Genomic DNA, 19,992 nt, shown 5'->3' with positions numbered 1-19,992 from the left:
CTTCGGCAGGCGTACCATAAGGCACGGGAGGCGAATGGTCGTTCTGGTTCTGCACCACAGACATGCTGCTTCTACAAGGAGCTGCATGCGATTCTCGGCGGCGACCCCACCACTACCCCCGAAGGCAGCGTGAAGACCTCCCGGGAGTCTGAGTCCTGGGCACCTCAGGCAACAACGAGGAGGAGGAGGAGAATGGGAGACAAGTGAGTGGGGAATCCTCCCCAAGAGCCAGGAGCTATTTTTAACCCCGGAGCAACCCAGCCGGTCGCAGAACAGCATCATAGCCGAGCATGATGCCGGAGAAGGCACCTCTGGTGAGTATGCAATTCAGTTCAGCTGTAGGGGTTACATGCTCCTTTAATTTGTTTAATCCGAAGAGAGAGTGCGATGCAGTGGGTATCTGCTTCCCAGTGGCCGCTCCAGCTCCCCAGAGGGTGCCCCTGCGGAAAAGACTTTAGTGCACAGTGATGGCCGGGGAATCCTCCATGGAGATCTCCAGGAAGCTTTCCTGGAGGTGCTCTGCAATCCTGTGCAGAAGGGTTCTGTGAGGGGCTGCCTTATTTCTCCCACCACAGCAGGACACTTTCCCACGCCACTCCAGGATTAACTCTGCTGGCTTTATGGCAGTGCATAGCATTACAGCATAAGGACCAGGTCTGCACCCAGACGCTTGCAGCATCTGCTCCCTTGCCGCCTCTATTACCCTCAGGAGCCTGATACCACATTGGGTCTCCTAGTGGAAATGGGGGAAGTTTTCATGACAGGTGCTCACACCGCAAACAACAGAGCATGTGATCCCCCGCCCATGGTGATTTCGGGGTCCCTCAACCTTGGTTTCCCTAACAAGCCGTGGTTTGGATGGCAGGGATCAGCACTGACCTAAGAACTAGCAATGCGTCTGCAAACACAGCAAGTCTTCCGGCGTGTTACACCCTTCCCACCAAGTAGCCGTGGTAACGCTCTACATAAGAACATCCGAATGGCCACACCAGGTCAGACCAATGGTCCATCTAGCCCAGTATCTTGTCCTCTGACAGGGCCCAATGCCAGGTGCTTCAAAGGTCAGGAACAGAACAGGGCAATTTTGAATGATCTATCCCCTGTCATCCAGTCCCAGCTTCTGGCAACTGGATGCATGGGGCTGCATCCCTGACCATCTTGGCTAATGGCCTATCCTCCATGAACCAAGTTATACTTTTGGCCCTCACGACATCCCCTGGCAGCGAGTTCCACAGGTTGACGTTGTGTTGCCTGGAGGAGTACATCCTCCTCTGTGTTTTAAACCTTTGCAGATCTGTGGGCCGGATTCCGTGGGATGAATAATGCAGACTTCCTCACAGCAGAGCTGTTCCCCCCCTTCCCGTCTGGTGGGCAAGGGAGCCGAAGAGCCTGTGACTCACGCTGAGTGGGAGGAAGTTGGGTGGGGCTTCTCTAACATACGCCACTTTGCGCCTCCTCAGAACCTACCGCACCTGTCAGTGGGTGTGACTGGGTAACAGGACCCCACCAGGCACAGTGGGAAGCAGAGGCCTGGCTCTTAGTAACGGTGAGCACTGAATGTTACGAGTGTGCAGAGAACGGTCGTGTTCATGGCAGGAATATTAATGCTGTTAGCTTCCAGTGGATCTTGGAGGAATCACCCAGGCTCTGTGCATGCGTGTGCTGTCCTTGGCCTGGCCTGCTTCTACTTGGCAGAGGGGAGTTCACTGAAAAGTGTTTAATGCAGCCGAATGCGAAGTTGTGCATGTAGCTATGCGGAATGCAGGCCATAGCTACGGAATGGGGGGCCGTATCCCGGCAAGCTGTGAGTGCAATGGGTTTAGGGGTCACAGGGGACCAACAACTGAGCATGAGCTCCCAGTGCAACACTGTGGCCAAAAAGGCTAATACGATCCTTGGGTGTATCACCAGGGGAGTAGCGAGCAGGAGCAGGGAGACGGTTTCACCTCAGCGTGCAGCATTGGTGCGACCGACGCTGGGCACTGCATGTCCAGCCTGGTGCCCGCACTTTCAAAAGCAAGTGGAGAAATTGGAGAGGGTGCAGAAAAGAGCCACAGCAGTGATTCAGGGGCTGCAGAAAATGCCTTACAGCAGGGGCGGGCAAACTTTTTGGCCTGAGGGCCGCATCAGGTTTCAGAAATTGTATGAAGGGTCGGTTAGGGGAGGCTGTGCCTCCCCAAACAGCCAGGCGTGGCCCAGCCCCCGCCCCCTATCTGACCCCCCCCTTCTCGCCCCCTGACAGCCCCCCTGAGATCCCTGCCCCATCCACCAACCCTGCTGTCTGTCCCCTGACCACCCCTAGAATCCCCGCCCCTGACTGCCCCCTGCCTCCCCATCCAATCCCCCGTCTCCTTCCTAACTGCCCCCGCGACCCCTGCCCCACCCAACCACCCCTTCTCCCTGACCGCCCCTGGAACCCCCGTCCCCATTCAACCCCCCTGTTCCCCACCCTCTGACCACCCCCACCCCTATCCACACCCCTGGCCCCTGACCACCCCCCAAACTCCCCTGCCCTCTATCCAAGCCCCCTGCTCCCTGCCCCCTTACCGCGCTGCCTGGAGCACCGGTGGCTGGCGGCGCTACAGCCACGCTCCGCGCAGCACAGAGACCGGGTCAGGCCGGGCTCTTCAGCTGCGCTGCCCCAGGAGCTCACAGCCCCACTGCCCAGAGCATTGCGCCCGCGGCGCAGTGAGCTGAGGGGGCAGGGGGACAGTGGGGGGGGGGCGCTAGCCTCCCGGGCCGGGAGCTCAGGGGCCGGACAAAACGGTCCCGCGGGCCGGATGTGGCCCGCGGGCCGTAGTTTGCCCACCTCTGCCTTACAGTGAAAGACTTCAAGAGCTTGGTCTGTTTAGCTTCTCAAAAAGGTGCCTGAGAGGTGATTTGAAATGAGGTGATTTGATCCAAGTTTTTATTATGTTTAAGAAATGAAGCTTCTTAAACACTTTAAAAACCTTATTTACTTTACATACAACAATAGTTTAGTTATATATTAAAGACTTATAGAAAGAGACCTTTTAAAAACATTAAAATGTATGACTGGCACATGAAACCTTAAATTAGAGTGAATAAATGAAGACTCGGCACACCACTTCTGAAAGGTTGCCGACCCCTGGTTTAGCTGCTAACATTGGTATCTCAGTGGAATCACCACCTCCTCTGTTGAAAGGTAACAGCAGGTCCCCAGTGAAAGCGAGACTATGAACGTGGCCTGCGTGGACTGATGCTTATTATTTGCTGCATTTTAAAGAGCTGCTGGGTGCTGGGGGACAGGCAGGAACAACGTGGCAGGTGGTGTTTTAAAGAGACAGCTGAACAAACCCGTCAGCGGCTCTCCGTGTCGGTGCTGTGGGTGGAACAGTCGCTGGCAGCAGCGTGTTCTTCCGCTGTCACGCTCGAGCAGTCGGGATTCCCCGGCTCGGTGGTTTGGGGCGGGGTTCTGCATTCAGATGAAAGATTTGTCCGTGAGTGGAGTCTCTGCTACCGAGGCGGCTTCGCTGAGCGGCGAGGCTTAAGAAAAGCAGCCAGTCGTCGCGTGGGCCCCAGATGGCTGCTGCTAATAGACGGCAGTTGTGGCTAGAGCCGTCATCCGGGATCGGAGCCTGGTTGTGCTGGGCACTGTGTGTGAAAGCATGAGAAAGGGGGTCCCCGCCCCGAAGAGCCCCGATAGCCCGCCCAGGAGGGGCCATGCGACCTGCTCGGACACTGCCATGCAGGCCGTTCTCAGGGTGGTTTCTCTCCCGCTCTTGAGGACGGTTATCCAAGTGATCCCTCTAGGTGTGAATCGCGAGGAGTTTGTCTGACATCTACCGCACTGGGCCTTGCCTCCGGCTCTAGATTGTGGAACCTGTGGGGAATGACTCTCGTCCTGCCTGCTAAAGAATGGCAGCGAGGAATTGGAACTGGTTCTAGTAGAAAGGTATCCAACCCTGATCTCCCAAGCCCTGGACGGGCAGGATCTTGTCTAGGGCTAGGTCTACACTGCAGCGGGGGTCCGACCTAAGATACGCAACTTCAGCTACGTGAATACCGTAGCTGAAGTTGCGTATTTTAGGTCGGCTTACCTGGCGGTGAGGACGCGGGAAAGTTGACCGCTGCCGCCGACTCCGCTGCCGCCTCTTGCCGAGGTGGATTTCCGGAGTCGACGGCAGAGCGATCAGGGATCGATTTTACCGCGGCTTCACTAGACGCGGTAAGTCGATCCCCGAAAAACCGATTGCTACCCGCCGGATCGGCGGGTAGTGAGGACAAAGCCTAGATCAAGGACCAGTCAAGGACTCTGTCCACACTGAGGGCCTGCTCCAAAATTGGTGTTCTGCAGGAGCGAGGGAGCTCTCCAGGGGAGGTGGAGATGGCGTTATCGCAGCAGCTGGCCTGGCTTCTGGAACTCCCTCCCCCCAGAGATCAGGGAGCACACACCTTGCCACCTTTCAGCATGTTTCTTTGACCTGGAACTTTCTCCCCGGTAAACACAAGAGCGCTCTGTTCATGGAGCGGGGAGAGAAGCCAAGCGATCTAAGGGTCAGCGACCTCTGACAATGTAGGGTACTGCCGATCTCCGGTAATGAGGGAATGCTGGCTACAATAGACCCTGCATTGGTAGGGTTGCCAACTGTCTAATCACCCATGCCCTGACCTGCCCCTTCTCCGAGGCCCCGCCCCGCTCACTCCATCCCCCATCCCTCTGCCGCTCGCTCTCCCTACCCTCACTCACTTTCACGAGGCAGGGGTTGGGGTGTGGGAGGGGGTGTGGGCTGCGGGGTGGGGCCGAGGGGTTCGGAGTGTGGGAGGGGGCTCCAGGCTGAGCCTGGTGTAGGGGGTTGGGGCGCAAGAGGTGTGGAGGGTGCAGGCTCCGGCCAGGAGGCACTTACCTCGGGGCGCTCCCGGTCGTCGGCGCAGCGGGGCTAAGGCAGGCTCCCTGCCTGCCCTTGCGCCACTCCCGAAAGTGGCTGGCATGTACCTGTGCTGTGGCCCCGGGGTGTGTGTGTGTGTGTGTGTGTGTGTGATGGAATGGGGCTCCGTGCGCTGCCCGTGCCCACAAGCACCACCCCCGCAGCTCCCATTGACCACAGTTCCCAGCCAATGGGAGCTTCAGAATCGGTGCTGGGGGCGCGGGCAGCGCGCAGAGCCACCTGGCCCTGCCAGCCACTTTTGGGAGCGGCGCAGGGCCAGGGCAGGCAGGGAGCCTGCCTTAGCCCCGCTGCGCCGCCAGACTTTCAGCGTCTAAAATCTCCCAGTTTGGCTTCAGTAGCCTCCGGGAAATAGGGCCTGGAGGTCTGGCAACCCTATGCATTGGTGAGGCTGAAGCTGGCTTCCCCGTGCTAAGCCAGAATTACCGCTTCTCCAATCCACATGGCTTGTCACATGCCAGAGCTTCTCCTAAGATAGAACCTTTCCGGCAAGTTTTGAGCAAATTCCAGGAGGCATTTTGGAGACTTGGAAGATTGGCTGGTGGTTTATATTACAACAGTGCCCAGAGCCCAGCGACCCCCATCAAAGATCAGGGCCCCATTGTGCTGGGTGCTGTTCATACCTTAGAAGCAGGAATGATAGATAGCGCCACCTAGAGTTAAGGTTACCTGACACTTCCCATTACAAGTCCCTGTTTTCAGTTGCTTGTAACTTTACCAAACTTTAACCAGTTGGGCTGGAATTTTCCACACTTGGGCGTCTGCCTCCAGCTGATTTTTTTTTTTTTTAAGTTTTAGCAAAAATAGTTCAGTTCTTTGAGAACGAGTCTAGGGGAAAATACATTGTTTTGCCCATGTTAAAGAAAACAACTCTTATAACAGTTTTGTTGAAATGCTCTAGCACCCCCATGCTTTGTCGCAGGGACTTGAAACTAGGCCTGGGGCTAGCTCTGGTGTCCGAGAGATGCCCTCTGCTGTCCCTGTGAAAAGCGGCCCAAATTTGGCCAAGTTATAAGCCTCTGAAAAATTGCCGTTTGCACGTGCATCTTCACCACTCTTGTGATTTGCACCCGTGCAAGGCTCTGAGCCTTGTGGGAGTAAAGTGTACCAAAGATGAGAAGGCAGAGCACGGTTCTACTCTGCTGCATGGCTCAGGCTTGATAATGACCCTAAGATCCAGAGGAAGAACCGTCAAGTTGGACCTGACCCCGAGGGGACTCGACCTCAGGTGTCGGTTTGGGTTGGGGCAGGTGTGGAAATGACTGAGGATGCTTGGATCAGGTTTGGGTCGGGCTTTACAAGTAGGCCCGAGCAGAGCAGGGACGGGCGCTGGGGGATGACTTGGCAGGGTTGGGGCCATGGCAAATAGTCCTTTGTTTACATGGGCTGGCGGCTGGCGAAGGCAGCCCTGCCAAGGGAGGGAGCGGTGTGTTCGCACCAGCTGCTTCCTGCCTTGATAGACAGACTCAGCTGCCAGGGGAGTAGTGTGGCCAGCTGGGACACCGCACCGGGCACCTCCTGCCCAGCACCCTGCCCTGCCCCACCACCCTGCCCTGCCCTGCCACCCTCATGGGGCCTGCTGCAGCACTACAGGAAATCCAAAGAGGTGGCGCTCGGTGGGCTCTGCAGGTGAGTACTTCCACTCCGCCACCCGACCCACCCTGTGCCCAGAGCCTTGCTGCGGGGCCGTGCAGGAGGTGGCAGCAGATGGAGGGGAGGGGGCTGCCCCGTGCCTGCAGGACAATGGGGCCATCCCACTGCCTGGGGGTGCGGAGGGCTGTGGCAGGGCTGGGGTGTGGGCATGGGTGGGGGCAGGGCGGTGGGTCAGGCAGGTTTGGGAAAGGCAGAAGGAGGTGGGTCTATTTGCAGCACCCCAGCCGTGCTGCTCCGCTGGCGCCGGCTCCCGCTGCTCTGTGCCCGACCTTGCCACCCGGCCCAGCCCCGGCGAGACGTGGCTACAAGTGCCAGGTTCAGGTCGGATGTGAAAACAACTCAGCGCTCTGGGGCCAGGTTCAGAGCGGCTGTGAGCTAGTCGCATTGGGGTTGGGCTTTAAAATGAGTCCTGAGCAGACCAAGAATTCAAGTCCATCAAGTCCATTTTGGTCCTTAAATTGCATTTGAGGAAACCAGCTGAGCGTAGCTGCCCGGAGGCCATAGATCGTCTGTTACTCTATTGGAAGTTGCTCTCTCTTCTCTGAGCCAGATGGTGCCAGGCCTTATTAGCCATCTCCCCAGTCAGGCCTGGGGGGAAACCTTCTCCTGGGTTGCCATCTGTCCAGCCAGATGCATCCCTAACACCACGGTTTTCCCCACTCCCTGTCCCTTGCCTGCCTCTCCTCATTTGCCTGTTGTTCCTTAAAACACCTGGGCCCATTGCTTCCCTATCAGTCTGTCCACTCCTTTTTCCTCTCCTTGGCTTAGCCGTCTGGCTGCCTGCAAAGCGGCCCGGGGTTAGAGTCTGGCCTGAGGAGTCAGGATTCCTGGGTCTGTTCCGAGCTCTGCTCCCAGCACCACGTATGTTACGCCTCGCACCTCACCCTGCTTCACAAAGTGTCGTTGTCGCCATTTTACAGTTAGGGAAACTGAGGCACGGAGCTGGGCTGTCAGAGCTAGGACTAGAATGCCCAATCCTGTGCTAAGCCAGTAGACGAGGCCTGATCCTGAGATGCGCTAGTTATTTGCGGTTCCCTTGGACTTCAGCAGGAGTTGTGGGTGCTCAGCCTGTCTCGGGATCATCGGGGGAACTCCTGCGTGTGACTGATACACAGTCTGCCTCGCCAGGGCCATTCCCTCAGACTCGAATGGGGGTGGCCGACTGGCTAATCGTGTCTTGCTGATTGCCGGTGTACACCACCTAGCACGCTGGGTCTTGGGCATTTACTGCAATGCCCATATTACATCATAATTTCTTTGGAGCAAGGATCCTCGAGGCATGTGACGTGTGTGGCATCTTTTGGGCACCGGGTGAAAATACTACAGCATTGTGGGTAATCGCGCAGAATTCCAAATGGGTATGTTGTGTGTAATGGACCGGAGAGCTGGTGAGAAAGAGCTCTGTAGTTCCTGGCTGTGATCACATGACATGGGTCAGCGTTACGACATATTACATCCTTGTCCATCAGCTGTTGGGCTGTCTTTGTGTTCGTGGTGTGTGTGGATTTTGGCATCGCTCTGGAATCTCTCTCAGTGGGACGTATTGCTCCCTTAACATGTCCCTGTCGGTTTAAATGCTGCATCCCAAATCTCTGTTCCTGAGACAAATTGTGCACCTGTTTGATCATCTGCATTTACAGACTGCTCTTCAGCTCCAGCGCACGTGGGACTTCCGGTTCCACTGGTTCAAACTCTTAACGAAGCTTGTGCCCAGGGGGCACCCCTCACGTGCAAATGCGGTGACTGAGTGTGCACAGAAAGTGGGTATTTGCATGTACCGTATTTTCACACACAGTAACAGAAATTGGGCGTGCAAATGGGCACTCCGTTTTCCCACATGCAGTTTCCCACTTAACTTTGACTATTGGGATGTTGATCCTTATTGTAAAGGTGACCCTGACAGTCCAGAAGCTGGGATAGCTGATCCTTGGGGCTAATGCCAAGTGTACCAGAGCAGATTAGCTGTAGGGCTTGCAGTTCTTCCATCTATTTTGCTCTACCCCCCAACCCTATATACCAGCCAGTGATCTGCTCCAGTCCCCACTCTGCCCCAGGTGCCCCGGGGGAAATGGGCTCCATTACAGAGCTCTGAGACGTCTGCATGGGGCGATGAACGGGTGGGGCCATCCAAGTTTGTGGCCTCTGCTTATTTTCACTCGGGCCTAGTGCAGCGGGAGAGAGAAACGCGGGGTGTGAAGGGCGAGGAGGAGTGTGGAGAAATGATGCTGAGTCCTGGCTTTGCCAGCTGCTGCCAGATAAAGGGAGCGTTGTGGGTAGGGCTGCCACCCGTCCGGATTTTACCCGGACACTCCGGGTTTTGGCTTCTGTGTCCGGGGGCCATTTAAGGTTGCCAGGTGCCCAGTTTTCGACCAGAAATTCCTCCTGAAAAGAGGACCTGGCAACCCTAAATGGCACCTGAACCAGAAGTCTGGTTACCGCGGGTCAGGGGGAGGTGCTGGATCATTTACCCGTTCCAGCCTCTGCTCAGCTGGGGCCACCTCCTACCTGCAGGCAGGCTCCTTGAGACAATCCAGCGAGTGACAGGGACTGGTCCTTGGGGGTAGAGGTGGGGCAGGGGGCAGGTCCTCGGGGGGAGAGGCGGGGCAGGGGCGGGGCCTTGGGGGGTCCCTGCAGGGGCAGGCCATGTGCTAAGGGGCCCTGAGGCATATACAGGAGCAGGAGCTGCTGCACCTTTCTCAACCCGAACCCCCCCCCCCCCTCCCCGGCAGGGGCCGCATAGTTGCAGAGCACCCAGTACAGTGCGACCCGGATCCCGATTGGGGCCTCCGGGCGCTGTGGCTCAGACCCTAGACGAGGGCAGCGTGTGCTCCCTTAGCAGTTGCAGCGTGTCCGGGCCCCGGCTCTGCACCCCCCCGCCCTCCCCGGAGCATAGTGGGGGCTCGAAGCACCTTTTCGCCTAGGGCTGAGCAGGGCCTGCGAGTGACTCCCTTTTAGTCACACTGGCAAAGCGCATGCGGTGGCCCCCTCTAGTGACTGGTCCACAGCAGATAAAAGCCCACTAGTGCTGCCAGCCAGCCAGAGGAGTTGCTCCTTCAGCTCGAGCGGGCTGCGCAGTGGTGCTGAAAGGCCGAGGTCCAAACCCCGCTGAGGACCTCGGGCCGGGTCGTTACACTTGCTCAATACAGTGGGATTCAGCACCAGCGAGTCCCACCTACAGCGATCGCTCAGCTCAGGCTCCGATGTGAATTCCTTGAAGCTGTTTCCTGTTGCTGCGCTTCCTCGCCTCCCCATGGCTGCTCCGTGGGGCGCTGGGTTAGAGGAGTGGGTGGGTTGTCAGCTCTGACTGGCTTTGCTGTCAAAGACGGTGAATCTAGTCCCCTCCCTGGCCCTCCTGGTTAGAGACGACGGTTCATGCCACCGGCTCTGCCTCAGCACAGACGCACCTAACAGAGCTCGCTCGGTCCGTCGGGCGTCTGGGAAACATTACCTGCTCTCCTCTGATGGATTAAAGCCCCAGGTCTGCGCAGATCAGCCCCACATAGTCTGCAGCGTTGAGGAGCTGCGAGCCGAACCGTCGACTTGCTGGGTGGAATGGCCTCCTGGCATGGGCCACTGTTCATGGCGGGGCTGCTGGCAGGGGTGCAATAGAGGGACGCTTCCCAAGCCCGGCTGCAAGGAGCCAGGAGAGCATCTCCCTGCCCAGAGCCAACGTCGCTGCGAAGCTCCCGCGCTCTGTGATGGACGGGACTGATCCGAAGCACCAGCCGGTGCTCGGTGGAGCTCTAGAGCAGGTGTTTCCTGAGCATGCTGACTCTCCAGCCCTGGGAAGTGAGGGGGATCTGTAACCTCGCCAACCCTAACCCCTTCCCTGCGTTACCACCTGGCTCCTAGAGAGTGTCCGGGGGCCGGTCGCCAAGTGCTTTACAAGAAAGTAAGCATCTTTATCCCCATTTCATAGATGTGGAAACTGAGGCACTGGGTGACCTTGGGAAAGTCACTTCAGCAATCCAGTGGTAGAGCCCAGGTCTGCTGAGTTCCAGTCCCATGCTCTATCCATTGCCTGCTGGCTGCCCCAGTTCCTTTCTGGCTCCAGGCACCGTGTGGGAATGGGTGCCTCAGTTCGAGGGCCGTACAGCCCTGTTGCAAGGGGGGGCTAGGTACGTATGGATTGGGGGGGATGTTGAGGGACCCAGAGGTGGTGCTGCCGTGACCAACGGCAAGGTCAGGAGTAGGCCAGATCTCCCAGCTCTAACCCCTGCACGACGCTGCCTTCCAGGGGCTTGGCTATTGACTCTTGGCTTTAATTCCTTCTCCATTCCAGGCTACAGTGTTAAGTGCGAGTACACCGCGCACAAAGAAGGGGTCCTGAAAGAAGAGATGATGCTGTCCAGCGAGACCCACGATGGTGCCTGCGTCAAAGTGGTCGTTCAAGCCCGGGTCATGGGTAGGTAGCCCTCTAAACTGCGCTGGAAACGGGGTCCGGCGCCTTTCACTGCATGGGCCGTCTGGAATCCAGCCCTGCTGAGTGACTGCAGCCTGACCAGGGGATTTAGGACGCATCAGGCAAGGTGTTTCCAGTAGAGAGAGAGACGATCTCCCCTGGAATCCTGTGCACTATTCTGGTTACCCGTGTTCCAGAAAGAGGCATTGGGACTGGCACAGGGCAGACGAGGGCTGCTAGGGTGGCCCGGGGAATGGAGAGCCTGTCTTAGGACAGCGCGCTGGAAGAGCTTGGCAAAACGCAGGCTGAGAGGGGATCTGATTGCTCTGTAAATCCCCTGGGGGCGGGGAACCAGGGAGGGGGAAGAGCTAGTGAAGCTAAAGGACAGTGGTGGCCCAAGAGCCAATGGGGAGAAACTGGCCAGGAGTAAATTCAGGCTGGCAATGCAAAGACTGTGGGGAACACGCGGTCGGAGAGGTGGCGGCGGGGCCGGGGGGAGGAATTCATGCACGGTCAGAGCAGTGGCGGCGGGCGGGGGGGAGACACAGTCTCAGTAGTTTGAAGATGGAGCTTGCTTGGCATGTGATCGGGCTGGTGTGTGGGGGTTGCCTGTGATAACAGGGGCCGGACTCGGTGACCCAGCAGGTCCCTTCCAGTCCGGTGCCCCCAGGTGATCTGGGTTTGGCTGTGGATGTTTCATAGGTCTGCTGGCTCCAGGGCCGCAGAGCGAAGTTGCTTCGCAAGCAGGACGATGACCCCGGTGAGCTGGCCCCTGGCTGGGTACGAGGGCGTCAGGGGCCGAGTCTCCCACCTTTCAGCCGTGCTCACGGGGCAGGTGTGTAGGCGGAGACACGGCCCAGCCCCTTCATGGCGTTTGTAACCTTCCCTTCTGACTCCCCTCCTGAGGAGAGAGCTGTGATGGAAACCCCCCCCCCCCCCCCCCCCCAGAATGCCCCAGCCGCACTGTAGCCGTCTGGGAAGGACGGGGCTGGGCAAAGAAAAGAGAAGCAGGTTCCCACCCCTGGAGACGGGTCCAGTGGTTTGGGCGCTAGCTGGGGACTTAGCGAGACCCTGCTCTGCCAGATTGCCTACGTGACGTAGGGCCGGATTTTTCAAGGTACTTAGGTGCCTGGAGGCTTTTGAAAAGCCCACCCGGCGCCTACCTGCATCTTTAGGTGCTAAATCCCTTGACAAATCTGGCCCATAGTCTCTGTGCCTCAGTTTCTACCCATCCAGTGGCGAAAGCAGCACTGTCCCATTATACACTGAGGATTGTGAAGCACTGGGAGAACAGAGACCACATAAGTACCTTAGGGGACAGAGATGCCCCTAGAGCCCCCTGTTATTTGCCTAAGGAGAGTGGGAGAAAAACAGGAAGGCGGGGGGAGGGGTTCTTAACTGCAGCGGCCGTCTGCTCTAGGGTCCCAACCACTATAGACACCCCATGCTGCATGCCGGGCCGCACGCTACGGGGATCTGACAGATCCACCCTCTGTCACCGTCCCCTTGGGCCCGGCGAACGTCGCTTGGCTTTACCGGGACGCCGGGGGGAAAGGGGATGGATACGGACACTCCTGGGGCTCCACGTGAAGCGTTCAAAGCTGTGATGCTGACCCCTTGCTCTCTGGTTTACGTGGGCTGGGGTTTCCTAGCGAAGGGGAGCTCCGGGAGGTGTGTGTGTGGGGGGTGTCTCTTGCCATTCTCAAGCCAGCCGGGTGGGGTTGAATTGTCTGATTGTGGATTTGCTGCTTCCCCGTGCCCTGTGTGCATCGTGGGCAGGGCTGGGCTGAGGCGGGGCGAGCGGCGGCGCAACACTTTAAATCTGTCTTCGGTGCTTGGTTGGGGTGTCGCACCGAGGCTGGGAGCCAAACGGATGCCCAGATTTGGGGCTGGGAAGGAATTTCCCAGCTCAGATGAGCAGGGCCCTTGGGGGTTTTCACCTGCCTCTGCAGCCTGGGACACAAGCCGTCTGATGGATCATGTGGGCACATCTCACCTGATCAACCTCCTTGGGCACTGGCCGCCCCTCGGTCCCTCCTGTCCCTGCCTGGGCCACACAGCTGTTGGGTTTCTTGGGGACTGAAATGCTGAATCGGACCCGAGTGACCAGGTTCCCTGCAGGGGTAACAGGGCGGGATGGAGCGGCCTGGGCTACGCAGGGCAGACTAGAGCAGTGTTTCAAATTGTCCCAAGCGTATTTACTGAGCTAGCCCCTGACTGGCTGCGTCTCCCAGCGGTTTCAGTAGAAGTTTCAGATGCTCAAGCCCCTGCAGAATTGGGCCCTGGCTCGGCTCAAAGGAGTCTTCTGTCTCTTGGCAGATTCAGAAGGGGGAGGCCCGACGCCACAGGAGATGGGCCTTTCCTCTCCAGATTATTCTGATCAAGCCCAGATTGGCGATGGCTGGAGGGTGCTGCCCTCTGGCTGTATTGCATGGCCCCTTGTATGAAGGGTGTGGTGGATGTCAGGCCAGTTCCCAGTGGGAGAAGCATCCACGTGACCACCCTCACCACTGGCCATTCTCATTGACTACCTCAGCAGAGAGGCCAGGGGCCGAGTGGGGTGGGCCATGAAGGCTGGATTCCTCCCAGGCCAAGGCAGAGACACGTTGGCAGGGCAGGGTTGGGAGAAGCTGGCTGTGCCGCTTCCGTTCTGTCCCTGCTCTGCAGATAAGCAGAGGTCTCCAGGGCTGTCATCACCTGGCCTCTTCCACCAGCTGGGGCCTCTCCCCCAGCAGCCAGCCAGGCTCAGAGCTCGTCTGTTATCCTACTGCAGTAGGATCAATGGCCCCACGCTCTGGATTACACCATTACGGGGCTTGCTGTGCGAGTGACAGCGCAGGCGGGTCCAGCCAAAGCCCCTCTTGGAACTGGAGCCGAATCAGAATCATGGATCCATCGATCCTTGGACTTAGAGCAGTTTCAGATCCTGAGGCTGGGGAGGGGCCTGCGCCAGTGGCTGTCGGAGTTGATGGAAAATCTCCCGTTGACTTCAGTGGCCAGAGGATCAGGCCCCACCTCTGCAGCTGGCAACCTAAACTGGGCTGGCTGCAGGATCCCTGGGTGGGTTCTCTGGCCAGTACTCTCGGGAAGGCAGACTAGAGGATCATGGATTCCAAGGCCAGGGCAATTGTGACCCTCCAGTCTGACCTCCTGTATAGCCCAGGCCAGAGACCTGCCCCACAATAATCCCTAGAGCCGAGCTTCCAGAAAACCCAGCCCGTCTTGATTTAAAACTTGCCGGTGCTGGAGAATCCACCACGCCCCTGGGTAAGTTGTTCCAATAGTTAATTTCTCTCAGAATGGACCCAATGGTTAATGCTCAGAATGGACCCTTGACATCCGTGCAGTGGAGGGTGTGTCCCAGCACCTCGTTAATAAGCAGCAAGTTCAGTTGAAATCCTGGAATCCTTTGCCTGAGTCCTGATAAAGAGAAGCGAGCGTAGCACAAAGGCGCGAGGAGCCAACCTGCTCAGTTACGTCACCCTTTAGATGTCTCCTGGTTTATTAACCTGCCAGGGATTGAAACGAGAATATATTACCTCCTGCAAAAGGACGGGGACTCCCTTTGCTGCCAGCACATGCCCAGAGCCAGCTCCCCTAGCGCCCAAGAGAGCTCTGCTCCTTGTGCTGGCTGGCGTATCAGCCCCCGTGCATCCTTACCCTAGTGCAACGGAGCGATTGAGCTGGCAACAGCAGCTGTTCTCTCTTTGAGCTGCAAGCGGCAAAATCCCGGGCTGAGGACTTTTGATAAAATATTGTACCCGTCACTATTAATTTCCACAACGCTCTGCAAATCTACAGCTGCCTCCGCTGTCCTGAAGGGCTAAATAAGGCAAGATAAAATGTAGGGTGCTGGGGTGGGGGGGCAGGTCCATATAGAGGATAATAGCCTACTACTTCTGCTGCTCAGCTGAGCTGTTGCCTTTAGCTCAAGTGATGGAACTCTGTGTTTTGGGTTCAAACCCAGTTGGCTGCCTGCTGTATGTCTTGGGGAGTTCACGGACGGTAATAGCTCAGGAGGGGAAGGTTGCTGTGGGGGTTATTGATAAGGGAGGAGGAATTGAGAAGCTGGATATGAGTCAGCAGTGTGCCCTTGTTGCCAAGAAGGCTAATGGCATATTGGGCTGCATTAGTAGGAGCATTGCCAGCAGATCGAGGGAAGTGATTACTCCCCTCTATTCGGCACTGGTGAGGCCACATCTGGAGTATTGCATCCAGTTTTGGGCCCCCCACTACAGAAAGGATGTGGACAAATTGGAGAGAGTCCAGCAGAGGGCAACGAAAATGATCAGGGGGCTGGGGCACATGACTTATGACTCATGACTTACGAGGAGAGGCTGAGGGAACTGGGCTTGTTTAGTCTGCAGAAGAGAAGAGTGAGGGGGGATCTGATAGCAGCCTTCAACTACCTGAAGTGACAGAGGGTCCTGTGGCACCTTAAGACTAACAGAAGTATTGGGAGCATAAGCTTTCGTGGGTAAGAACCTCACTTCTTCTTGCATCTGAAGAAGTGAGGTTCTTACCCACGAAAGCTTATGCTCCCAATACTTCTGTTAGTCTTAAGGTGCCACAGGACCCTCTGTTGCTTTTTACAGATTCAGACTAACACGGCTACCCCTCTGATACTTGATACCTGAAGTGAGGTTCCAAAGAGGATGGAGCTCGGCTGTTCTCAATGGTGGCAGATGACAGAACAAGGTGCAAGGGTCTCAAGTTGCAGTGGGGGAGGTTTAGGTTGGATATTAGGAAACACTATTTCACTAGGAGGGTGGTGAAGCACTGGAATGGGTTCCCTAGGGAGGTGGTGGAATCTCCTTCCTTAGAGGTTTTTAAGGCCCAGCTTGACAAAGCCCTGGCTGGGATGATTTAGTTGGGAATTGGTCCTGCTTTGAGCAGGGGGTTGGACTAGATGACCTCCTGAGGTCCCTTCCAACCCTAATCTTCTATGATTCTATGAATTGTTTGAGGTAAGTTGCTGTAGGTTGTTTCCAGTTAAGCAGCCCCCATCTCCTGCCTACTTCCAAGCAGGTACAGAGCAGGGGGAGAGCCCCATGGGTTCAGGGAGTCCCCTAACTAATATGCAGAGTTTGTTGGTGTTTCTGTCCAGAAAGGGCTGCTCGTGTTTTACCCCTCGATTCACAGATTCCAAGGCTGACGGCCTAGTCTGACTTCCTACATACCACAGGCCGGAGACCTGCCCTTCCTGCAGCCCTCCCCGCGGGCACTGCCTCTCGTGCAGTCTGCTGTTGCTGTGTGTCCCATTCCACCTGAGCTGGCAGCACCCCGCTGACTCAGCCGGCGGCTGGGTGGAAACGCTCTTGGCTCGTCACGTGGCGGCTTTTTTGTTCCCCACCCACACGGGCTGCTGGGGCGGGTCCGTGAAACTGACCGGCCCGGCTACGCTGTCCAAGCTGAGCAATATGCAGAAAGCAAACTAGGGCACCTGTCTTGCAAACACGGGCATGACTCCTAGCACATTACGCAGCCCTGACGCGGCTGAAGCACGTGCCAAAGGTTTGCAGGATGGAGGCCTGGATTTTAAAAGATTCTTTCCCCTGATGTTACTAATCTCCCAGTTATTATTAGTAACACCACTCGGAGACACAGAGCTTGTTTCCAGGCCGATGTTTAACCCGACAGTGCCCCCTTAATTCCCTGAGCTTCTTATCAGCCCCGCTGCGGCGTAAGGGGTTACTCATCCCAGCATAGCTCGGACATGCTGGCGGCTTCCCACCGACCCTGATGATAAAAAAAAATCGCTGAGAAAATTAGGCTTGAAGAACAGCAGTGGACAAAACAGCTTTTCAAGCTCTGAGACCGAAATCCCCTGGCGCCCGCAACTGACACTTGGCATCACGGCCGACGCTGCCTGCCAACGGAGCGATAACCATCTTGGCTGGAGAGAGAGAGAGAGGATGGGGAGCCAGGACATTTAAGGCCTGATCCAAAGCCTCGGGCAGTCAACGTGCAGCTCCACTGACTTCAGTGACCTTTGGATCAGCTCCTTACAACGGCTCAGCAAGCCAGGACTTGTGGTGCCTCGGGCTGCTCTCAGCTGGGTGGCTCAGGAACAGCTGGATCTGTACCTCTTCCCGGAAGGCAACGCTTGCGTCTGCGAGTGATAAGGCGCTGCCGTTGCTCGGGGCACAGGCACCCAGTCCAATTTAGATCTACAGCGAGGAGAGGTTTCCGTTGAAACGGCCGGCTTCCAGCGCAGACGCAGCGCTGCATCATGCAGCTCCTCGCTGCAGTGTTTGACGGGCCGCGACGTCTCTGCCGTTCCCCGGCAGATCAAAATGGACGGCTCTGCCCCGGCAATGCAGCAAAAGTGGGGTTGGCAGAGCTCTTGGACAGGAGCTGATGGAGATGGACTGGGCTGCTTAAAATGGCCTTCCCCAGCCTCTCAAAGAGCAGAGGTAATAGCCGTGGGAGGCCCAGGCAAGTGTGTAGGCCAAAGCCAGCAGTGACTTAAATGGAAGTGTGAATTATACGTGACACCCAGACGCTGTCACGCTGAGCATGTGCCGTGACTGTAATCGCAGGCCGTGTTGGCATCTTGGTGAACTGGTGTGAATCCGGAGTAACTCGGGAGTGGCAGGCTGGGTTTACACCAGTGTGACGGGGATCGGGGTCTGACCTGATCAGAGGGAAAGGAATGTCACTTGGCATTCAGCGAGCGTAGCTCATGCGCTGAGGGAGTGGAGAGCTGCTGCTTTCTCTGTGAGTGTCTCCCTGTACCAGACCTGGGGCTTAAATAATGAATCCCGAACACTGAATTTGGTGCTAAAATGCGCTGGACTCCACTCGGAACTCAAACTTACCTATGGCACGGGAGCGAAAGCGTGATCCAGTCGACAGAGAGCCTGGGGTTTGTCCCTGGCTCTGCCACTGGTGCACTGGCACTGCGGGAAACCGCCCCGTGCCTCAGTTTCCCCATTTGGAAGGTGGGGAATGGACTTACCCGCTTGTCTTTTTACAACCAGAGGAGAACTTGTTCAGCCATCAGTGCCCACCACAGCCAGTCGTTTCCTCTTCAGCTAATGTGACTTGCCCAGAGGCTACGGTGATGGGTGCCCATAAGGCGAGGGACGGGTAGTTAGTGTTAGACACGCTCTAGGATCCGTGATGCCCAAGCAGCCCCCTCGGATGCGGTTTTCCAAATCTGTCTCAACTCCTTGCTGCCATCTGCTGGCTCTGTAGAGGATTCATCTTCTCTCTCCCTGGTTTAATTAGAGATGGCTTTCTCCTTAACCACATTATGATATGCAGCAAGGCGGCTTTGAAGCTGATTCTGTATAATCTCTCCTTTCCCTCGGAATAATTACCCAGCTTTGGACACATCCTATTAACGGGCCCGACGCTGCTTGTCACATCCTCCGCATCTGCTGCTGCTGCGAAACTCCATGTGAGCTTCTGAGGGTCTGTAACCACTGCTGGACACCTCCCCTATATTCTGAGGGGTGGATCCCCAAGGCTGCTAGCTGGGGGGAACTCTGGATCCCCTCTCTGTGGCGGTGCCTTTGCTTAGATCAGCGCATCGTCCGAGGCCAACGGGGTGCAAGCGGCTGGGCACCAGCTCCCGGTGAGACGCTGTAGACCATTGGCAGCATTCTTGCCCCTGGACTTGCCAAACGGCGAGCGACGGGGCTGCCTGTCCGGTGGGGGTAGTAACCTCCCTGCCCGGGTCACGCGTGCAGGAATGCGGCTCTTCTGTAGGCTTGTTAGCAGCCCATGGAATTTGCAACGATGAATTCCGTTAGCGGAGCGCAGCCTCCAAAATGCAGTTTATTTAGGTCATCTGCTGGTTGCCCGGGGCCCCGAATCTGGCATCGCGGTTGGACAGAGGAGTGCTGACTTTCCTCCCCCATCCCACGGGAGCCATTCTTCGGGCCCCCCACAGTGACTGGGAAGGGCGGGGGTCAGGGGATTCCCCGAGTAACATCACACTGAGCCTGCTGCCTTCACAGAACGCTGGGTCTTGCCCCGCAGGCTGGAGCCCCCGCTGAGCCATGGGGGAGGGTTGGGAGGCAGCATGGGGGGGCTATGCTGCTGTGGCGCCTGGGAAGCGACGGAAGGTGGCTCTGGTTTGGGGGTCCCTGTGGCAAATACGCTGCCCGCTAGGGACGGCTCCTGAAGCAGAAAATAAGGCGGTGGAGGGAGACCGGCAAGGTCCTTGCCCAAGCCTGTGTCCCAGCTAGGCCAGGCTCTGCTCTGAATGACATCGGCTGCAGTGACTCCCTTTGCTGCAGCGTCAATGAGATCAGCCCCGAGGCGCCGGTCCAAGGAACCTCTCCCGGGCTAGTGGCTTTACAGCACGAGGAGACCATGGCCCCCATTCAGCAAAGGATTTAAGCGCATGCTTAAAGTTAAGTACGTGCTTTGTGGAATCAGGGCTGGACAATTCTCAGGAGCCAGGTTGGAGGTTCCCTTGCAGAGGGTCCAATATGGAGCCATCCTTTACAAGCATCAGCCCTCGAATTAATATCCTGCCTATGTTAACATCACACTGCGCAGGAAATTTGTTTTCTCTGGCGCCTGCGAGCGAATGGAGTTAATGAACTGGAGATTAAGCCGAAGCGAGATGAGGGGGCCATTAGCAGCGATACGCAGAGCAGCCTGCCCCCTTGCTCGGCCGATGGAAGCAAAGATTGAGCGGCAGATCCACTGAAATGTGGTTTTTAATAAAACTTCAAAACTGCAATAAAAGCCCCAGGAAAACTGGAGTCCTGCAGCGGTTTGGAGCTGATTCTGCTGCAGGGAAGTGACTGGCCGTCCTGCGACTCCTGGCACAGTCGGGAAGGAGGTTGGTGTGGGGAGCAGAGAATTGCGGGGTGGGTGGGAAGGTTCCCAGAAGCACAGAGATGGACCTAACCCAAACCAAGCCAGTGTGTCCTGGGAGTTGGTGCCCCGTGAAAGGCTTAGTTGGCCAACCCAGTCAGGTTGTTTGGGGAATAAGGGCCCATTTGTCTGTTTGTTCAAACATGCATGTGAAAAATGCATGCTCAATTGCATGCCTAATGTGTGTGTGCA

The 19,992-nt window shown here is 57.0% G+C and overlaps 1 protein-coding gene across 4 annotated transcripts in view; it reads left to right on the top strand.

Annotated features, from left to right (window-relative positions):
* Positions 1–19,992, top strand: part of ADISSP (adipose secreted signaling protein) — a 174,443-nt gene that overhangs the window by 148,936 nt on the left and 5,515 nt on the right. For all 4 annotated transcript variants that reach the window (XM_065404864.1, XM_065404863.1, XM_065404862.1 and 1 more), the window contains one exon: positions 10,843–10,965. In XM_065404864.1, coding sequence (XP_065260936.1) covers positions 10,843–10,965 — 123 coding nt within the window. The remainder of the gene's footprint in view (positions 1–10,842; positions 10,966–19,992) is intronic.

This window comes from Emys orbicularis, chromosome 5 (genome assembly GCF_028017835.1).
Source record: "Emys orbicularis isolate rEmyOrb1 chromosome 5, rEmyOrb1.hap1, whole genome shotgun sequence".
NCBI lineage: Eukaryota > Metazoa > Chordata > Testudines > Emydidae > Emys > Emys orbicularis.
The sequence above is the reverse complement of the archived record's forward strand: the minus strand, read 5'-3'. Positions and strand labels throughout refer to the sequence as shown.